General features: G+C 29.4%; 3 protein-coding genes and 1 long non-coding RNA gene across 5 annotated transcripts; 1 reads left to right on the top strand and 3 right to left on the bottom strand.

Annotated features, from left to right (window-relative positions):
• Window positions 1-1493: 1493 nt before the first annotated feature.
• Window positions 1494-4750, bottom strand: LOC132934756 (uncharacterized). 2 transcript variants are annotated; one of them, XR_009663075.1, is made up of 5 exons: window positions 4389-4750; window positions 3790-4311; window positions 3551-3688; window positions 3307-3484; window positions 1494-3196 (listed from the first exon to the last, which is right to left on the bottom strand). It is a non-coding gene; the product is annotated as an uncharacterized LOC132934756 (long non-coding RNA). The 2 variants fall into 2 exon arrangements; XR_009663076.1 differs by having other exon boundaries at window positions 3790-4161.
• A 3580-nt stretch (window positions 4751-8330) lies between these two features.
• On the bottom strand, window positions 8331-9185 carry LOC132939748 (tigger transposable element-derived protein 6-like). Its single transcript, XM_061007099.1, has 2 exons — window positions 8625-9185; window positions 8331-8570 (listed from the first exon to the last, which is right to left on the bottom strand). The coding sequence occupies exons 1-2, from the start codon at window positions 9183-9185 to the stop codon at window positions 8331-8333; spliced, it is 801 nt and encodes a 266-aa protein (XP_060863082.1).
• Window positions 9186-9249: 64 nt separating this feature from the next.
• On the bottom strand, window positions 9250-9594 carry LOC132939743 (tigger transposable element-derived protein 3-like). Its single transcript, XM_061007087.1, has one exon. The coding sequence runs from the start codon at window positions 9592-9594 to the stop codon at window positions 9250-9252; it is 345 nt and encodes a 114-aa protein (XP_060863070.1).
• Window positions 9595-19609: 10015 nt separating this feature from the next.
• On the top strand, window positions 19610-21487 carry LOC132946786 (uncharacterized). Its single transcript, XM_061016866.1, has 3 exons — window positions 19610-19768; window positions 20805-20892; window positions 21048-21487. Exons 1-3 carry the CDS (start codon window positions 19748-19750, stop codon window positions 21386-21388), a joined length of 450 nt encoding a protein of 149 aa, XP_060872849.1. The 5' UTR covers window positions 19610-19747; the 3' UTR covers window positions 21389-21487.
• The last annotated feature ends 1031 nt before the right edge of the window (window positions 21488-22518 follow it).

Below are 22518 nucleotides of genomic sequence, written 5' to 3'. Positions count from 1 at the left end.
TTTTGGTTAATTATTCACATTTTAGAATTATTATTATTCCCTATATTTTATTATAAACATCTACGTATAGCTAAAATGAGATAGTTATACTATAATCATACTGTTATTGTTATAGTTAATAGCCTATGGAGTATATTACACTATATTACGAGTTGTTTTTAAGGCTGTTGAAATCAAATAATTTTTAAGGTGATCTGTAGCGCACAGTTATTTTAGCCAAAACATACCAATTTTTATTCCATCCTACTTATGCAATAATATTTTTAAAACTGATTTGAACTCGTTTTTATGTCAACTTGAGATCGGTCAGTTCACCCTTCCCTCCCAACAACTATAAATTTAGTTTGAATATTTTGAAATTTTGAAATTTAAATCAGAAATCTTAAAACGTGGATTGACTGATCTCAAGTAGGGATTATAACAAATTCATATTAGTTCTTTAAATAGTATAAAGTACTAATTAAATTTTCATTTTTTTTTTCAAAATTCACCTTTGTTTTAGTGTAGGTACTATAAAGCCCTTTTCATATACAACCTAGAAAAAATAATAAAGAATTTAAATATTTTTTTTATAATTAAAATTGGACTTCTGGAAGTACAATCTTTTTTCCCCGCTTATTGGTCTAAAATCGACGAAAAACGCGAAAAGGCCCGCCTTCAACAGCATGGAAATGGTTTTGATGACGCTATGGGAATGGAATAAGTGGTATATGCCATGTACATTGGATTGTTTAAGACCATTTTTAAGACCTCATTTTATATTTGACTTTAGAGCCCTTAAATGTCTAGTTTGCGCCAATGGGTGTGTGAACAATTTTGGGTTTCTTCGAAATCAAAAATAATAAAAAAATTTAAGGGGGCTGGAGCGTCTTATGTGTTAATGAGTAATATTTACTATTTAAGCAATTCATATGACAAGTACATTTGAGCCATATCTGTGTGCGAGTATTAAATGAACATTAGTGTGTGTATCCAAGAATCGCTGTCATGCTACGTCGGACAATAAACCACTAAGCTCTTTAGGAATCACTTTTTTGATTTAAAATCAAATGTACCCAAAATAAATACAAATGTAATGCGATGATTTCATAGGTATAAAAGGACCTTTAAGGTCATAAAAAAATATAAAAATGTGATGTGTCTATGGTTATTTTTTTAGAATAACATCTAAAAATAAAACCGATTTTTGCGTAAAATTCTTCGTTTTCTTAAATTTTGTTTTTTTGAACCTGACGCTTATTTGAAATCTATTGTAGAAAACCTCTTGAATGCATCGACTAGATTTCTTTCCCGCCAGAATTGTTAAAATATGAAGCATTATTTTGACGATTGGATCATCGCAGGAATAAATTTTTTGTGATCCATGATGTCAAAAATGTCCACCAGAGTGAGTCACGTCTAATCTAATCCCTATCATCTTATCAGTTATCGTTGATAAAAAAAAACCAAAAATAATTATGAAAATAAAAACGACATTTTTAAATTTTGCTATATTATGTATTTATGCCTTATTATAATATATTAGTATATTACTATCGTTGTTTTAAATTTTCAATCCTTAGCTATTAAAATTGAACATTTTATAATTTTTAACTACGTTTTAAAAATTTGTCACAATACAATAATAAGAATTATAATTTAAAATAAGTTTCAAGCTATAAAAAATTGTCAATACAAACATACAGTCTAGTTATAGTAATAATAATTTCAAATAAGTTTTACGTTTTAAAAAATTTTAAATTTAATATCGTCATATCTAAGTCAAAAAAAATAAATCATAAAATAATAAATGTTAAAATTAATCATAATTAAATAATTAAATATTGTTTACAAGTAAGAATGATCAAACGCTGGTATAGTACTTATAGTTAAAAATTCAGTGGAATTTTTCAATGACCCTCTAATTTGTGTACCCTCAATTGATGATAGGGTTGATAGATGTTGATTTGGTACTTTTTTTTTTTAAATAAATCTTGCTTGCGGTTCAATTTTTCTTCTTCTCTTCATTTCTAAGTTTGATGTTTTTTTAAAATCTATTTTTTTTCCTAACGTTATATTGAATATATATGTCTGTCTCGGAATTAACCAACCAATTACCATTAACTTCAACAACCATATCCGGTGTAATTTTTGTACTTTTATTGCGAGCTGCCATAATTTATGTTAGTTTATAAGACATTTTTTGTTTTGAAATTTTAACAATTCTTTCGAAACTTTTGTCTCTCACCAATGACATTAGGGCATTAATCGATAAATCTAAATATTTGCAGCTTTTGCCTTCTAAATAACAATATTTTATAGATTTATGAAGTGCTTCAAGGTACATGTTAGTATTAGTACCAACATGTTTTCTATTAAAATAGGCCCACTTTTCTGCTCTCTGTGAATATGTAGTCTTAAAGTACTTCCGAAATCTGCTGTATCTTCAACATTTAGATTTTAGAAGATCATCTAATTCCTTCTTCAGCTCAATCAAAAAATTGTTTTCGTCTGTTTTGTATAATAAAGCTTTTAAAGTTTTGAATACAATATTTTGTTTTTCATTCAAGTGAATCTTTCTTAAATTTTTTTCCCAGTTCCTTAATACATGCCAAGTACACAATTTGCCTGCAGGTCCCATTACAGCATTCCATGCGTTGTAAAATGCTGGTTCGTCATCAGACATAAAAATGTTTGCATTATTATTACCAGTTATATTTTTGATACACCGAAAAAAGTGGCTGTATACGGTAGTGTCAGATCGAAACAAAAAGCTACGGGATATCCATTTCCGTATTCATCTACTACAATTACAGTGTACAATTGGAAGTTATACCCATTTAGTCCATGTGTGCCATCTAAACATACTTTGTCCTTTCCAAATTTTAATAATAGCTCAGACTGAAGTTGAGTCATTATTACAAGACAAAAATCATTCATAGTGAAGCATGGAACACAATTATCATTAAATCCTTGTTACCTATAATATAAAATTGGACTTTCATCACCTTTTTTCATCATTTCTTTTACCCAAAGATCTACACTTATCGCATCATTTTGGTGTTTTTTTGTCAAGTATGAAATATTTAAGTCATGCTTGATATTGTATATATTTTTTTTTCTAGCAAATGAATTTTTTTAATACTATCCATCTCAACGTTTGATGATCGAACATCTTGCAAAATTCTATTGACTGGAACACCCAAGGATAATTTTCCTGTAAAAAATATTGAAAGGTTATATTGAAATAATCTATTAATCATATATAATATATATAATAACGAACATAAATAACTTTATATTTGTTTAATGATTCATATAAGTTACCAGCAATCTTACTCCTATCTTCATTGAACAATCTTAGTTTTCCTATATCCTTCGTATGCCATAAGTATGTACTATAATATTGTACATTAATTTGTTTATTTTCCATGTGTACTTTCATGTTAGAAGGGCAAATATGGCCAGTTTTCACGGATCCACCACTTTTTGTACATTTGTGTTCCTGTTTAATGATTGGTTATATTAATCACAACTTGAGGTTAAGTACATTTTAGGTTAAATGTCTTACTTTGTTTGAAGTTCTTGGTCTAAATTATCTGTGGCAAAAATAGTATACATACTCTTTGTTTAAACTTTTCTTTTGATGACAACTTGACAAAGTGGTACTCTTCTTCATCTTCTATATTTTTTTTCCGTTTGTTAAAATCTGTTAATTTGTATTTTATTAAACTATACTTTTTTAGTTATTAGGTTACATTTACATAACTGACAAATTCAGTTTATGAAATATTATTATAAAATACATACATATCCACAGTAACATCAAAAGTAAAAACCAATATTTTCAGCCAAATCACAAGAAATGTTAATATTTGACCTATAACATTTAAACAATATTAATACTGAACAAACATTTTATAAGGAACGACACTTTCCAGTAGTGGCTGTCAAACTTGGTGAAGAATTGTATGATAATACATACATGTCCACAGTAACAGTATGATTGCCATTTCGCCATCAATAAAATAATGTAAATACTTAAATATGCTACAAATGTTTTAACAAATTAAGGTTGTATCCTCCACTCATCTTTAATTTTCTCTTAATAACTGAGTCATAATATAGATGAAAAACCAATCACAGCCAAATCAAAGTAAATGTTAACCAAATATAAATCACCTATAACAAAACCAACCAACAATATTAAAACTGAACAAACATTTTATGAGGAACGATACTTCCAAGTAGGGAATGAAAAATGTTGTAATAATAATACATTCATGTCTACAGAAACATCAAAAGTAAAAACAAATACTTTAACCTAAATCACTGAGTACATAAAAAACAATAAGTTAGTAATAATAATTGTTAACGAATATATAATGTTTTATTATAAATTAATATACCTTCTATAGCGTTAAAATTTAACATTGTTAGCTCAATATTAATGTTATGAGATTCTAAATGTACAATTAATCCTTTTATAGATGGAAATGATTTTATGCAATTTGTATATGAGCATAACATATTACTATGCTGACCATATAAATGAGCCTTTGTATTTTTTATTATACTGGACTACAAATCAAATGATGCATCACAGTCATTACAATAATTAACATTTTTAATTTTCGCAGTATCTTTATGTTTCGTTCCTAAATGCTTATTTAAACCAGACACTGATATATATTTAGCATCACAAACTTGGCAATTAAACATGGTTCTAATGAATAAAATAATATAAAATATAATGAATAATAAAAAATTCTTAACACATAATCACGATACTGCTATGTAATATTATCATGAATCGTGATTATCATCAATGATAAGATGATAGGGATTAGACGTGACTCACTCTGGTGGACATTTTTGACATCATGGATCACAAAAAATTTTTTCCTGCGATGATCCAATTTTTATAACTCCTTATCACTGAAAAAAAAAAAATCGCATAGATTTTCATTGTCATATCCTATCTTAGATATACAAAAAAAATCAAAATAACCAAAAACATTTGTTTCAATGTTTTTAAGCTGTCATCCTGAAAATGACAGTAGTCTGCAGTAATCATAACTAAAAGTGCTTAATTGGTTTGTCATAATATTATGTATGTTACACACACCGTCACACCATATTCTACAATTTATAAAAGCATTTATCAAGATATCAAATACCTAGGTATTACCTAGGTACTAACCATTAACCATTATTTTACTACATAATAATCTGTGTTGTTTATTGGCACAACCAGAATTTTTTCAAGGGGGGGGGGGGGGGTTGGTCCATACATGTTAGAACATAGACATTATAACCACAGACTAAGAACAAAATATAATATATACATACATAAAATAAATTTTTCATGAAAATATAAATCAATGTTTAATAATATTTTAGAATTTGAGAAAATAGGTACCTAGGTACATAATATACTATAGTAATAATATATATTAATAATTTTAAAATTACAAAAAAAGTAAAATAATTCATAATATAAAATCTAAACGACGTTTTGAATTAGATATAGGTAATGTATTTATAATTTTTTCAGATGTTATACCTACTGACGTCAAAATATAAATTTTTTGAGCATTTATTATAGTGGCCATTGAAATAATATAAAAATACGCAACACTTGAAAAAAAAACTAAATAATAAATTGTTTTTAAATGCATAGCCACATAGGTAGGTAGTAGTAATACTATATTAGTAGAGAGCGACGGGTTAGGGCCGGCTATAGAGAATGAGTAAGTTCAGAACGGGAAGTATAGGGCGGCTGGCTTAGGCCGGTCCGAGAAGACTTCGAACACTTGTAATAACGTAGAAACAAGATTAATATAAGAACGACTCCTGTCGATAGTTATATTAAAATAGTAAAATTAGAGTGGTAAAATTACGCTATTACCTTCCTCCAGGTGTTCGGAGGGCTCTCGAGATCGTGTATTCGAGAATTAGATCAAAATATACACCGTACAATATATAACCGTATAATATATTTTTTTGGAAAAAAAACATAGAATGTATTAACTGTAATCAGCATAAAATATTGTAATTATATGCCTTACCTGATTCGCAGTTGTTTGTAGATAATATTGTAGGAGTTTTAGGTTTTAGATGAAACAAAGTAATACTTCAAATACACAAATTGAATTAAAGAACGCACTGATTAATGCTCGCATAAGGAGTCCAGTTGTCGCTCGTTGAAATCGGTTTTTTGAGACTTGAGAGGTTGCTACTCTGGTGGTTGGTGCTCATGCACTGATTTGAGGGACGACACGAGGATGCTGACCAGATAGTGGTAGGCGGCTTTATCAGAAAGTTATCGTGAGCCTGGGAAATAGATTATTTTTTGGCGACAGCATAAAATAAAGTCACACACATCCTACGTAATACCGTTATAAGTGCGAGCCGATATCTTAATTGTCGTTGTTAATGGTTTTATTTGATGTGACCGATTTCTACAGAAGACAGTCTGGCCGTTGTTTATTACTCTGTAAAATTTTAGTTTATTATAATGGTGTGTGAGCATATCATTACACACTGTTATTGTGCTACGAAATTGCAAAACTGCAAAAAAATTCACTATGTGAGGGGATTGCCCGGACTATTCCCATTTGGCCTAGCCATTGTAATTATACCATTGTGGCATTGTATACCAGCGATAGTTGCGGAAGCTATGTTATGGTCCACGCGAGCCGAAACTAACTGATGTACACATTTATATGTTTACTTATTTAAATAAACGATGCTGCATGGGTACCAAGGAATGTGAAAGTGTACGGCTCCCATGTAGTGATGAAACCACAAAAAAAGTACTATATTAGTTGCCGCTGAGCAGGTACCTTTTCCACCACAAAATTATTTTTATTTTTATACTGATGGCCGATACTTGATTAATTAAGATTAGGTGTGCCGTGTGCATAGGTAATAGGTACCTATATTTATATATAAGTTACCTAACTAAATATAATTCAATAAAATAATAATAATAATAAATAATTAAATACAGCTATGTGCAATGCAGCTGACAATGATGTCAATAAATGTTTTTTAATTTTTGTAGTATACCTTTTACCTATGGTGTTTTATATCTGCCACCATATAAAAGTCCACCATGGTCTATAGAAAATATCTACCGATTTACATATTGTACGAAACGATTTTTCGACTTCATCAACATCCCTTAAAAAAGAAAATTCTGATTTTCAATTTGGAGTGAAAACGCACCATCTTTTTGGCATTTTGAAAACAAATAGGTAGATATTTTTTTCTAATTGTACTGTTTATCACCCCAATTGGACTACACCGGTACCGACTACCTACTACCAACAGAGTACATAGTACAAATTGAATATATCTATCGTGTACAAATAATAATAACAAATAACAATTAAAATGTTTTACATATTATATATGTAATATTATGGATATTATAAAATATAAATAGATACATATTAATATATTATAGTTTGCACTCATTTTACAACTGAAATGTCGCCCAGAGAATTTTTTTGGTATATGGTATATTTAATAACTGGGCGACAATGATTTTTTGTAAAAATTTCAATGTTTTAAATTAATATATAATTTTATTTATTGATTATTTATTATGTTTAATTTTGTTATTTATTTATGACGTATATCATTTCGTTTGACAAATTATTATTGAGGATGAAAAACCCACCGTTCACCGTAGCGTCCGTAGCCCGTAGCCCGTACCTATCCATAGAATAACACAATGCAAGAAGGCAAATAATATTTTATACTTGGACTTAAACTAAATACAGTACCTATTTTCAATAATTATAATACAGTAGACGCCGCTTATAAGACTCACTTTAGGACCAGCACAAAGTGAGTCTTATAACCGAATGAATCTTATAGGCGAAGTGGAAAAAAAAAATAATTACGTATTTATAAATTTTATTTTATTACATATTTTGCTTTGATTTTAATACTTTAACACATATTACATACTTTATTATTGAATAAATTTAATAATCCTGATAAAAAAACTAAAATTATAATAGGTAAATATTACATATAAAAAATATTATAAAAATTATACATTAATAAAAAATTATAAAGGATGTATGTACATACTATAATGTATTTATTATTTTTTTTGAAAAAAATTTGTAATTTTAATTTGTTTTTTATTTTGTTCTATATTAAAATTATTACCACGGTGATGGACAGCTCTCCTTAACACGTCTAAAGCCTCCAGAACCTCTTTATTTGATGGTGGTTTAATTACGACGTCGACTTCTTCTTCATCGCTTTCGTCATTCTCCTCATCGCTGTTATTGGTGATTTCATTTATAATATACTGACACATTTGGTCCTCAGAATACCTCTTCAGAAGTTTGGAGATCACGATCTATATCCATCCAATCCTCATATGTTTTGTCAGCGAGGTCTTTACCAGGGTCATCTTCTTCTTCTTCCTCTTCCTCAGTTTTGATGAAGCCTCCGTGACGAAAACAATTTCGAATAGTCACATCACTAATATTATTCCACGCTTCGTTGACAAAGTGTAAGGCCTCGAGAATGTTGATTTTCTTGGAAAGGTCATTAATATTAGCCTTTAAAGTCGAAGTTGACTCACATTCAAACATTTAATCAATGAGAGTGATTACCCTTTTTCTCATTTTTAATCTATAGTAAGCTTTAAGTGTACGAATAATTCCTTGATCACAAGGCTGAATAAGTGATGTGGTATTAGCCGGTAAAAATGTCAGTTTTATATTTTTCAAGTTTAAACTTACATTGTGAGCTGTGCAGTTGTCTACTAAAAGTACAATTTTTCTGTCTAGTTCATTATCCCATTTGATCAACCACTGGCTAAAGATTTCTTGAGTCATCCATGCATTTTTATTCGCTGTATAATCAACAGGTAAAGCTTTAACTCCTTTGAAACAACAAGGTTGCTTACTCTTCCCGACAACAATCAGTTTCTTTTTTTCTCCCGTCATACTGGCAAAACACAAGATCGTTATTCGTTCTTTACAAGATTTTGTTCCCTTTGCTTTGTCATTTTGAAGAACATAAGTATGCTCAGGTAGTGCTCTAAAGTACAGGCCAGTCTCATCAGCATTATACACATTAGAGGGTGAAAATTCGGAGATGAGTGAAGGCCATTCATTTTCTAGCCAAAAATGTGCATCCGTAAAATCTGCGTCACCTTGTTCTCCGTGCATTTTTTTGAAACAAATGTTTTCTCTTTTTTTCTACCGATGGAACCACCCCTCTGTCGCTTGGAAGTCAACCTTCCCCATTTTTTTCTGCTAATTCTTCAGCTTTTTGGCGAAGCAAAGGACCTGACACGCGAGCATCTTCATTTCTAACTTTTACGAACCATTCTTTCAATGCACTTTCAACAGTATTATCCTTTTCACATCTTTTCCTTTTTCGACTCTGCGACTCATTTTGTAATGCTTCACATTCAATGTCTTTCCTATTCTTCAATATTCTACCCAATACCGATTGTAAAATGTTCAGCCTAACTGCTGCATCACGTTGTCCCATCTTTGGAAATTGATTATATTTTCTTAAAATGTCTAGTTTGTCACTCAAACTAAGAGCACGTCGCGTTAGATTAGCACTCATGTTAACAACAAGAAAAGCACACGTTGAAATTCGAATAGCGACTGATCGTTCATTGTACAACAATTATACACGTCCGTCAAGTTGGCACCGGCACAATACGCTAGGACATAATAAAATTGCTAGGAATTTGCTAGATTTTGCTAGGTCATTTTCAGAATTTGCTAGTATTTCGTTTAAGTGTAAATCAAAATTCAAATATGCCGGTGCCAACTTGACGCAGCAACGGCACATTGTCCGATCGGCTCGAAAGTGGTACCGAAATATTGCTAGTCATTTGCTAGATTTTGCTAGGTAGTTTTTGGAATTTGCTAGACTTTGGTTTGCCAGTAACCCGGAAAATGGAAAATAGCTCAGCACCGGCACATTGTCCGATCGGCTCGAAAGTGGTACCGAAATATTGCTAGTCATTTGCTAGATTTTGCTAGGTAGTTTTTGGAATTTGCTAGACTGGTTTTTCCAGTAACCCGGAAAATGGAAAATAGCTCAGCACCGGCACATTGTCCGATCGGCTCGAAAGTGATACCGAAATATTGCTAGTCATTTGCTAGATTTTGTTAGGTAGTTTTTGGAATTTGCTAGACTTTAGTTTTTCCAGTAACCCGGAAAATGGAAAATGGCTCAGCACCGGCACATTGTCCGATCGGCTCGAAAGTGGTACCGAAATATTGCTAGTCATTTGCTAGATTTTGCTAGGTAGTTTTTGGAATTTGCTAGACTGGTTTTTCCAGTAACCCGGAAAATGGAAAATGGCTCAGCACCGGCACATTGTCCGATCGGCTCGAAAGTGGTACCGAAATATTGCTAGTCATTTCCTAGATACACAATATTTTTTTAGATTGACATTTGTTTTGCATAAAAAAATTAGCGGTTTATGCAAATCCATAAGTATAAAAATACATTAACATTATTTATCTAATACGTATGAAATATTATGATAATGTGATTTAATATATTTTCCATATCAGGTTTAATTATTTAAGTGATAACATATTTGAAATAAACTGGTTTATTAAATATTAAAATTTTGTTCATAAGTTAGAATAAATATAAATATCTTATTTACTAAAAGAATAATACTTGTACCTATAAGTACGAGAACATGCAATTTTTTTATTAAATAACGAAAAGAAAATATAATTTATGATTACGAACAAATTTGCGTACACTCTGAGCGTGGATCTTATTTCAGTTCTGGTCTATTGGGTATTTGCCTATTAATAATTGTGGACTTGTATTATCTTAGGGTTTTTAGGTGATAAGTTCTAGAATTATATATTATTGTATGCTCTTTAAATTCTATAGTTATCTCCTTATAAACATATTAATATTATAATAAGAAATAGATCATATAAACATAATGAATGTACCTATTATAGTATTATGTGTTAATAATTATTAAAAAAATAATAACAAACTAAACATTTTATTAAACAATATTCATATAAAAATTATAGTTACATGTATACAATACTAAATAAATATTATTAAGTGGCTGGATATTCAAAATTTGTATTCCTTTTTCAGAGTTAAACAAACGTAACCAATAAAGTCGATATGAGTAATTTTATATAATTATTAATTAATTACATAAAATTAAAAAACATAATAAAAACAAAAAAAAAAACATAAAAACATATACTAAAAAGGTGGGTAAGTGGATGTCGCTCTGCTGTACAGTAGGTTACAAGTGGATCACTGTAATGGATGGTGTTAAATTTGAATTCAATGATATAATATCATTGTATGAGAAAAACGATTCTGAGCGAAAACGGTCAATCAGTCTATGATATTACCAAGTATATTTGATGATATTATTGTGAATAAAGTGATTTATATATAACCTATTTACGTGGAACCTTGTTTTCAACTTTCAATTCTTAGCTATAAAAGTTAAACATTTTATAATTTTTTAACTACAAAATAATTAATAAATTATAAATTTGATAAATGTTGTCAAAATTTAAAATTTAAATGATTATAAAAAAAAATTGTGCCTATGTATTTTAAATATTTTTCAACTGCTATTAGAAAAAAATATCAGGAGCCTTATATTAAATTTTCACGCTTTTTTACCCAACAAATAACATTTAATTGATATTTACTAAAAAAATTAAAAACTGACAATGTCCGCAAACAGCTAAAAAAGAGTCAAATTATTTTGAAAATTGTATCGTGTATAGAAAATGCAAATATAAACAACCAGTGAAAATTTCAAGTAGGTATCTACGGTCATTTGTTTTTGAGTTGCACCAAAAACCAAAATCGATTTTCTCAAAAACAAATTTTGCGTAAAAATTCCCGTTTTTCCTTAATTTTTCTTTTGTTTTTCACGGCGCTTTTGAAAACTACTAGGAAATTTTTACTTTTGACCCCCCAAAGTACCAACTAGATTCACTTTCCTATCAGGAAAGTTACTATTGAAGAAAATCCAAGCACTTTTATTGTCCTAAAAGGTGATGACAGACACAAAAAAAAATTAAAATTAATAAAAAAATAAAAAAATAAGAAAAAAAACACACATCATTGTAAAATCAATACATTCATCGCTTTGCTCAGAATCTAAAATGTTGAACTATAAGACAATATTATTCCATTTATATACCTAGGAATTATTTATATGGATAAAAAACACATTAATACATTATAGTAAAACTAACCACTCATTGCATCGCTCAGGATCTAAAATTCTTATCAGTACCTAGTGTAAGTGACAATCCAAGAGTCCTGAACGTCTGAACAGTGGACTCATGCAGTAAACTCGCTTTCAAATCTCAACATTTTATCCCGATGATTTTATCCTATCTACTACAGGTGGAGCAATTATTTTTTTTTCTGAGATTGTACGTTGACATCCAATAATTGAGTAATGATTTTCACTTAATTATTTCGATATATATTATATATAGTTTTATACTAGAGGTTTTAAAATAAATAAAAAAAATGTCAATATATAATAAATAATTCAATATACATTATTTGCATAAATTAGATGTAAGTACTTACTTTCGTTGCCATTGTGTAGGTTAGGTTAGGTTAGGTAAATACTTCCGTACTCTTCTCAACCAATATTATTTATGTACTATAATAATAATATTGTTGTACAGTCTTGTAACAGTCCTGTATGATGTTTTTGTCTGTGATCTAGATTTATATTTGTCATGTTTATCATATTAGCAGTAAGCATGATATTATGTGATGATACCACAGAATAATATATAATATGTAATGTTTGGCAAAAAAGATTGATTAACATAACCTCCTATGTGATGAAATATTGACAATTTGTACAATAAATACATATTATAATATATTATATTAAGTTTTTTACTTCAATTTTTTTCAGAATAAAAATGTATATTTTATTACGTTTTTTAAATGTATTTTCATTAATCATTGATGATTTGTGATTTTTTAAAACGTTTTTCGTCTCTCCATTTTCCGGGTTACTGGAAAAACCAAAGTCTAGCAAATTCCAAAAACTACCTAGCAAAATCTAGCAAATGACTAGCAATATTTCGGTACCACTTTCGAGCCGATCGGACAATGTGCCGGTGCTGCGTCAAGTTGGCACCGGCATATTTGAATTTTGATTTACACTTAAACGAAATACTAGCAAATTCTGAAAATGACCTAGCAAAATCTAGCAAATTCCTAATAACGATAATCGTTGCGATAAATGTGAACTTTGATCTGCGATAAAAATTATTATACGTTATAAGGTACCAACAGAAACTAGAAATAATCCACACGAATATTATTTAATTTTTCAATACCAATTTATTTCTAGATTATAACCAAAAAAGTTTATTTTCTACTATTTATTTTACGAAATTTGAGTCTTATAACCGATTTTTTTTTAATGAATTTGGATACGTCCAGACGATTTTGAGTCTAATAAGCGACTGAACCTTATATCTGTGAGTCTTATAAGCGGCGTCTACTGTATATTACAAAATACAATAATATTAAATGAAATATATACAATTGCATAATATGATACCTACATATTATAACGTATTACCATTGGTTATAACTTATAAATACTAGAAAAAATAGTAGTATTTATTTTATAATCAATGGTATTACGTATTGGTGTAATATTATTAATATTCTGTGAATTTCTGTGAATATTCAATATAACAAGTAATAACTATTACTATAAACTATTTTTTATTAATTAATATAATATTTTATATTTTGGATAATTATTACTTATTGTTTTTAAATTCATTTTTACAAAATGGAATATTTTTTAATCTTTGGTTTATGAATAAAATTAACTTAACGTGACAATAAAACTTAACTAAAAATTAACTCATAAGAAATAAGTTACTAAATAAGTAAATAACACGAAAAAAAAGGGGGAGGGTGTCCGGAACTGGTGCTGTTATTGTTTTTGTTATAAATTATTACTATCAAAATAGTAAATCCGTATTCAGATAATGAATGATACGTCTTAATGGAAAAACTGTATTTTTTTAAGTTAATTTTTCTTCTAATACGCGATTGCATTAGATAAAAATGCAGTTTAAAAATGAAATAATTGACCCAAGTATAAAAAAAAAACTTTCCAAATAATTAAGCCTATGTATAACCTAAAATGCAAAAAAAAAGTGAGTGAAAATAATCATATTTCAATGTTAAAAACTTAAAAACAAAGAACTAGAAAAACCATTTTTCCAACATTTGAGGGTACTGCTTGTGTAACAGCATCGGGCTGGTTGCGGGCTCCCAGTGTACCAGGGTCGCACGCGCTACTCGCTATTTTTCTTCAATCGCGGTGCCTGCGACGGCGGCGGCAATTTATTGTAGTTGTAGCCACTCGTTCGACGGCCCGCGCTATAACAGCATACACTCCTGTTACATGTAGAACTGATCGGCCTCCGACATGATTCCTATAACGTCCCAGCAACGTTCTTACAACGTCCCTGAAATATCCTACAACGTCAAATGAAACAACCGAGTAAAAAACCAACCGTCACGCGCCGAGCCGTGACTCATGCGTCGTTTTCGGCTAACTTCTATCATCCAAATAACGCTAATTACGATAGTTGATAAGTCAACAAATCTACTCCGTAAATGCAAATACAAAAGTGCGTAAAACTTTGCTATACGCCTGTACAGTATACGAAAAACGCCGCAATATTGGTCTCCACCTTAAAAGTTAAATAAAAAATATTTTTTTCAAGCATACAATGTTCTTATATAACATAATTCAAATAATAATAATAATAAATATTCAATGTTTAATATATTATAATTAACCATTCCCGTGACACTAAACAAAGTAAAAATAATTAAAAGTTCAATACTTAAAGTCTTAAACACAAAATAATTTTCAACATTAAACGTTTTATAAGTGATCATGGTCTCTAGGAAAAATATTGGCCAGGTTCCATTAATTGTCAGTGTAAAAAATTATGACGGGGACCGATTATCTGCATACGACATTTTTATGCGGAAACCATTTTTCTGTATACCACCGTAGTCAAGGGATGTGTTAAATTTGAGTTATGATAAATTTTATCAAATTTTGAACTTTAAATACTTATCGAAAAAAATCGCGCAAATGTATTTTTAATATTTTAAATTACTATTGTAATAACATAATGAACCTTGCATTAAATTTTTTCACCAAAAATAAAAAATTAATGAAATTTAAGAAAAAAAACCAATACAATTTGAAAATTTTAAATGTCTATACATAGCACAAACTGAGTCAAAATGTTTTGAAAATTGTATCATGTATGGGAAATGATAAAATGAAAATTTGGTGAAAATTTCAAGCGTATATATTTTATTCGCTACAATTATTCATTTTTGAATAATAACAACAAAATAATAAATTTGTTTCATGAAAAATCATGTGAATATCCAATGTCAAAAAAATTTGATCTTCATACAGTCATAAACAATTTATTTGATTGTCAGATAGACTTTTTTTTGTTAAAGGTAGGAAAACGTAAGTGGAATCTTATATTTCATTTTATAATCTTAGGTATAAATAGAAATGTATTTTGAATTTTCAACTCAAAATAGTTTGCTATAATTCGTGGTTTTGACGGAAATGATCAAAGTTCTAAGTTCAAACATTCATAAAAATAGATTGTTGATTTGCGCTCAACTTTTTTCGTAATTTCCACTAATAATAACCAACCTTGTATTTAATTTTCGACCGAACAAGAAATTTTTTATCGACAATATTTGTCTGTATGTATAAAATATTATATACAATCTAGAATCTTAGGTAATTAAAAATCAACAGTCTAATACAATAAAGTAATTCAGTAATATAACTTATATTATTATATACTTCCTTATTTATAAAATTATAAGCTTATAGAGTTAGAACGCTTTGAACTTCTCTAATAATTTATATAAACTATAATTATATAAATTCAATATAGTTTTAAATAATTGTGGAATAATTTACAATATTAAGTAAATTAATAAGTAATAAACAAAAACCATCAAACATTTTTTTGTATGAGTTTTAAAATATTTTATGATGTTAGGTTGGCTTATGAGTTTGTAACTTAAAAGCTAAAAGGCTATATTTAAATTGGTTATACAAAATATAAATTTGTTAAAAAACTTCTACATTATATGTAAATATGTTACATATTTTCTTTGTTTCATTCAATAAGGTAACTTTTAAAATGTTAGTTTGAAAGTTCATGACTATAAACTTTTAGATAAAATTATTATTTTATTATTTTCATAAAAATGAAATATTTTATAAAAATGTCTTGAAATATTTTGAAAAAAATTTATTTTAAAACTCTATGCATAGCCATATTAAACACCATAACGTACCTATTACCATTGATTATAAATACTAGGATCTATGTTCATGATTATACATATTAGCAAGGCTGGGCATTAACGAGTTAAAAAGTTAAAATTAAGTTAAGAACTTAAGTTACTTTTAACTAAGTTACTTAACGAGTTACTTTTTTTCTAAGAAGTAACTTCTAACTTAACGCGTTAATCTATTTTATAATCACGTTAAGTTTTTTTTTCTTTGTACGAACCCCAAAGATTTATCATAGCATTTTGTGTAGTAAAAAAAAAAATGATAATAACAATAATTATTATGTTAAATATAAATTATTCTGCTATATATTATTATGTTGGTATCGAGTATTCTAAATATTATAGACTGTCGAAGTGTTGTGCACTATGTCTGGATTTCAAAATAACGTATTTAAATACAAGTAGAGACCTACCATTGATTAAATATACTATAATATTATAGTTGCTGTATATTTAAACAATGCTAATAGCTAATGGAACTATGAATGTCAAAATAAACTAAAATATCAAAATATACGAAACGACTTATGAGAAATAAAGAATAATATTTTATATTATTTCTTATTCACAGAATATAGTATGTCTAGATATTAAAGATTAGTGCCATGCGGTTAATTATTATTTAGAAAAGAAAAACATATATTATCCAAATCCAATATCCCATATACGCTTGTAAACGGTCAGTTTTAATTAAAATTTGTTGTTTATTATATTAATATTCATTCATCGAAATGTTTAAGAATAATTTTGCTCGGAGTGAGAGAGTGACCCCAGACCCATTGTATTTACTATAACCGGGTGGTAATCGGTATCAGTGATAACTGGTAAAAATCTATTCCGGAGTGATTTGAGAGTAATTCATTCGCTTGTGTGCTAGTAGCCAGCAGGTAACAGTGAACAGTATTTAATATTTACAACTAACTATTATTTTGAATTTTCTTAAACAAATCATAAAGTATAATAATAGCCAATATATAATGAGTTAGGTACCTAGTTGTTAGTTGTTTATTTAGCCATATTTCATGAATGTTAATGTATGAATACATATTATGAGCTTAGTTAATGTCCATGTTATTTTATTTTTGATACTGCTGTTATCATAAGATGCTATCTACGAAAACTATGGTAAAATAAAATAATAGCTTATCTCTAATTAAATATATCATTCTTACTAATAAATAACAATAATTAAAATTAATTTTATAAATGTTTGTATTTAGACAAGTAGTTATTTTATTAACTGATAATTGAACAATATTTAATACTATACAAAATACATTTATAATTAATTTGATTATTAATACTTAGTTGGTAATAACAAAGTAAAATTTAAAAGTATTAGCATCACTTTGGAAAACTTTTAGGTAAAAAAATAAAATAGGTATACACAAATAATTTAATTATTTTGTTGAATTTCATAGTTAATAAGTAGGTACTTACAGCAAAATACATTTTTTAAAGATAAAACCTACATTATAATATTATATTATTTGTAAATCTTTAACATGAGGTGTAAATAGTGTAATTATAAATTTTATATGAAAAAAAAGTAATTTATTTTTAACTAAGTTAAGTTACTTTTTTTCCAACTAACTTGTAACTTTAACAAGTTAAATAAAAAAGGAAAGTAACTTTTAACTTTAAACTTAACTTAAATTTTTCCAAATTAACTTAACTTGACGAGTTAAAAAAAATAGTTAACTTGCCCAGCCTTGCATATTAGGTATAATGTATAAACTTATTATTAACAAGTAAAATCAATGATAATAATATATTATAATTTATTACACAAACACCTATAATACCTACATATTATTATGTCGTAGCAATTTTATGAAATCGATCTTTTCAAGGAAATGTTATCCATTAAATGAAGTGGAAACGGCTTGTCTTTTTCACATTTTGAGAAATACTTAAACATTACATGAAATAGTCACGTTTTCATGAATTACTTTTAGTTACTTCAATAATTGACATTGTTTAATTAAAAAATTAGTCAGCACTTAACGTAAGATGTGTACCACACATAATTATTATTAGTTATTTTAAGTATACACTACTACTATTTGATTATGAATTTATGTTATAATAAATTATTTATTTTTTAGTGTAATTAATAAGACTTAAATACTTTATTATTATTTATTTATAAATATTACTGTGTACCAAATGTATAGGTAAAGAACTAAAGTCATTATAAGTTAATATTACGTATTTTTATGTAAATATTAAAAAATACTTCAATTTATATTTATGTACCTATACAATTGGTATCAAATATGATATGAATAAATAATAAATAATAATATTAAATTTGAATGTTAAATGTTTTATTTTACAAAGCGAATGTCGCATTGTGAAAAACATTACGCGATGTTAAATCAAAGTGACCATTTAATTGACAATTGACTGTTTTATGAAATATTTTCGTATTTCACGAAGTGTGAAAAAGACGTTTTCAAAAAAACTAAACTTCACGAAATGTCTACGACAAAAATATAATAAGTACACATGCTACACGTACAGTACCTGTACTATGAAGGTATGTACAACGTTTCGAGTTTACTGCGAGCAAGTGCCCCGTCCAATAATATAATGTAAATATATAATTTTTATTTACGCGCAACAACCGCCATCACCATGAACCAGAATGACTTCTTGTACGTCCTGTTGCAATCACTGCAGTGTACCTACATATGTCTATTATTGTCTAATATTAGACATAAGGCCATCAAGGTGTTGAAAGAGCGATTGTTCAGCACCCTCTACGCGGAGTGCAACGTCACATTTCGGATAATATTTACATATTATAGTTATAATATTGCGTGGTGTCCACGCACATGCAGTAGGTAGGATACCTGTCTACATCATGTCCGGCAACGCCTAATTTTTTGTGTCTGTATCGTTATCATTATATTTAATTGCTTAAAAAATTATTACATTTTTGTACAGTGCCACCGCGGGTGCCCTCCTCGATCTATATACGACCAATGTCCAAGGTCACTGTCACATCGCCTCGCCGTTTAACTGTGACCATGCACTCTCCGTCGTCCAGTGTACGTATAATATTATGTGTACAATGTATATTAATTGCATGTGCGTGATCCGGATTTTGTGCTTTCGGACGGGCAACGCCCTGTGCGTTAGGTAGGAGCCGGAACACCCTGGACACCTACCGGTATTATAGGTATACCTACCGGCCGTTTATTTATAAGGACCGCCGTACCAGGCATCGGCATCACACTCCATCTCCTCACATCCCGAGTTACACACCGACCACAGGTTGAAGTTTGCAGATTCGTTGTAGACAACGCTAGAAGAAATCACCAAACACGAAATGGCTTCTTTCAAGTATCTGGTGAGTGGTTTTAACAACACAATATTATATCGCAGCGCAAATGTTATTATCTTGTACGGCTGATAGATTATTAATGTTGTATAGCTACAATGCTACATACAGCGTACATAATATACCGCGTAATGGTTGTCGATCGTTTATTACAAATGCAAATTCCCACGTCAGTTTCAGTTATATACCGACATAATATTTTCGAGAAAATTCTTGACCCTGGAGACATTATCGATATATAGTATAACTTCTCCTTTACGAACCTCGAATGTTTCGATCTAATACCGTCTAATCTTCAAATACAATTTATTATTAGAAATCATGTATCTAAGTACGATTATTAACTATTTTAACAACAACTACTATATATCCGTCATTCTATGTTGTCCGGACACGTTTATTCATTACCATAATTTTAACCAGATTTCCTAGTTGTTCACTATTTACTATAATAATATGTTTTCATTATTTGGTGCATTACATTATAATTTATAACGTGATTGCTTATTAATGAACGATTTAAAAATATATATATATATCAACAATATAGTTGATACTAGTTGATACATAGTTTTCGAACAACTGTCTAGACACGTACACGACTTGAACCAACTAGCTTCTGTTAGTATCTATCTAGTCAGTAAATACATACAAATTACTATCTGAGTATATTTTATATTTGTGCTACGATTATAAGGTATATTACTTTTCATAAATCTATATATTAGTCGAACTACCTACATAATATAAACGAAAAACGAATTGGTCAAATTTGTAGTTCTAATTGGATACGATTCAGCTTCAAATGTTAAGCTATTCTTCTGTTTTATTGCACTATACCTATTATAAATTTACAATTTAATAATTATAATAAAAATGACAAAATACATATCGCATTGTGATTCGTCACTGAAACACTACGCTGTGTCTGTACCTATAATTTATATCAAATATTATTATAATATATTTATGCATATAATTTTACTCATGATATCAAATACGAATTATATATTCAATTATTATTTCTGTTTTCCGCACTATACAGATATTCATCGCCTTGGCCGTGTACTCCGTTTCTGCCGAAGAAGGAGTGAGAGCAAAGAAACACGCCTACATCGCCGCTGCCCCAGCTCGTGAGTGCCAATAATATACATTTTAATATACGCACCTACATAATACCTTTATAATATTATCGTCAAATTCGGAACAGTTCCTGTAAATCAGATTTAAATCAAATTATATTATAATACATAGAGACGTTAAATGATCTATTCGTTTTTGTCCACAGCGATTTTGAGTTACTCTGCCTCTGCCCCTGGATCGTTCTCATACGCTAGTTACACCGGTTACCCGTACAGCTATCCCGCGACAGCAGCTGCATACCACGCGCCCGCCGCATACCCGGCAGCAGCGTACCCAGCAACGGCTTATGTGGCCGCCGCATACCCGACCTACCACGAAGACGACGGCCAATACTGGCCTGGCAAATACGAAAAGTCTTACGTGCCAGCCTACAAGGCCGCATACCAGAGCTACCCCGAAGACGACGGCAAATACTGGCCCGGCAAATACGAAAAGGCTTACGTCCCAGCCTACAAGGCCGCATACCCGGTCGCCTACCACTATTGAAAACTCTCACCACAACGATTCTCAACCTTCCTTCAAAACAATCGTAGTTCTTCGATAAGACTTTTGACAATAAAAACGTGATCTTAATTTTTTCGTCAATCGATTTTGTTGTTATTTCTCTATTCCTATATCCAGACAGCGTCATACGACATCATAATATGATGTTATTATATAATATCGACTATATTTACGGTATATACCTATTATAACCTATATGTCTGTATTATGCACTATTATACAACTTAATATATTACCATTGAGTATAGATAGTACTGTCTATACTATCTATACTCAATGATATTACGTAAAGATCACCATAGTGCAGTGGCGTATCTAAGGAAGGGGGGGGGCTATGGAGGTGTTATCCTCCCCCCAGAGTCCAACTTTTGTAAAAAATCCGACTTGTATATAATATGAAGATGTGTGTATGTTGAATACGCGTCTATTAAAATATTTATATCACCCACTCAAGAAAAAATCCTAGATACGCTACTGCAGGTAGTAGGTACCTACTGTATTATGCATTTGCTTAAGACTTAAACCGCTTTCAAATACGAAACACGCTTTAGTAGCTATACATATAGTACCTACTACTATAGTAGGTATACTATATAGCAGTGGCGTAATTAAAAACGTTTTATGGGAATCGGGAGAGGAAATGAATATTTTAAAGCCACCTTCTGCAGCCCCCTTTTCGGCCAAACAACTAATTTGTTTTTCAACATAATGCATTAAAAAAAAAAAAACGGGTGAGTAGCTAACACTCTGCTGTACTTTAGGTGTCTAGACTCTAGAGCAGTGGTGCGAAACATTTTTTGATCCACGACCCCCAAAATAATTTACTTTGATGATACGACCCTCTTCCTACCAACTTTATTTAAGTGTATAATATATATTAACTATTGGCGTCCCCTAATAACATTCTGCGACCGCCTTAGGCTCTAGAGCAGCGTTTTTCAACCTTTTTATATATACGTACCACCACCACAGTTAAAAAATGTTAATGTCCCACTAGACCAAAAAACATTGCTTATCAAAAATGTATACGTTGTTTTACATGTATGGAATTTTATTTTATTAGGAACTACAAAATGATGATAATATTATAAAATTTAAAATCATTGAATGAA

Source organism: Metopolophium dirhodum, chromosome 1, assembly GCF_019925205.1.
Source record: "Metopolophium dirhodum isolate CAU chromosome 1, ASM1992520v1, whole genome shotgun sequence".
NCBI lineage: Eukaryota > Metazoa > Arthropoda > Insecta > Hemiptera > Aphididae > Metopolophium > Metopolophium dirhodum.
The sequence above is the reverse complement of the archived record's forward strand: the minus strand, read 5'-3'. Positions and strand labels throughout refer to the sequence as shown.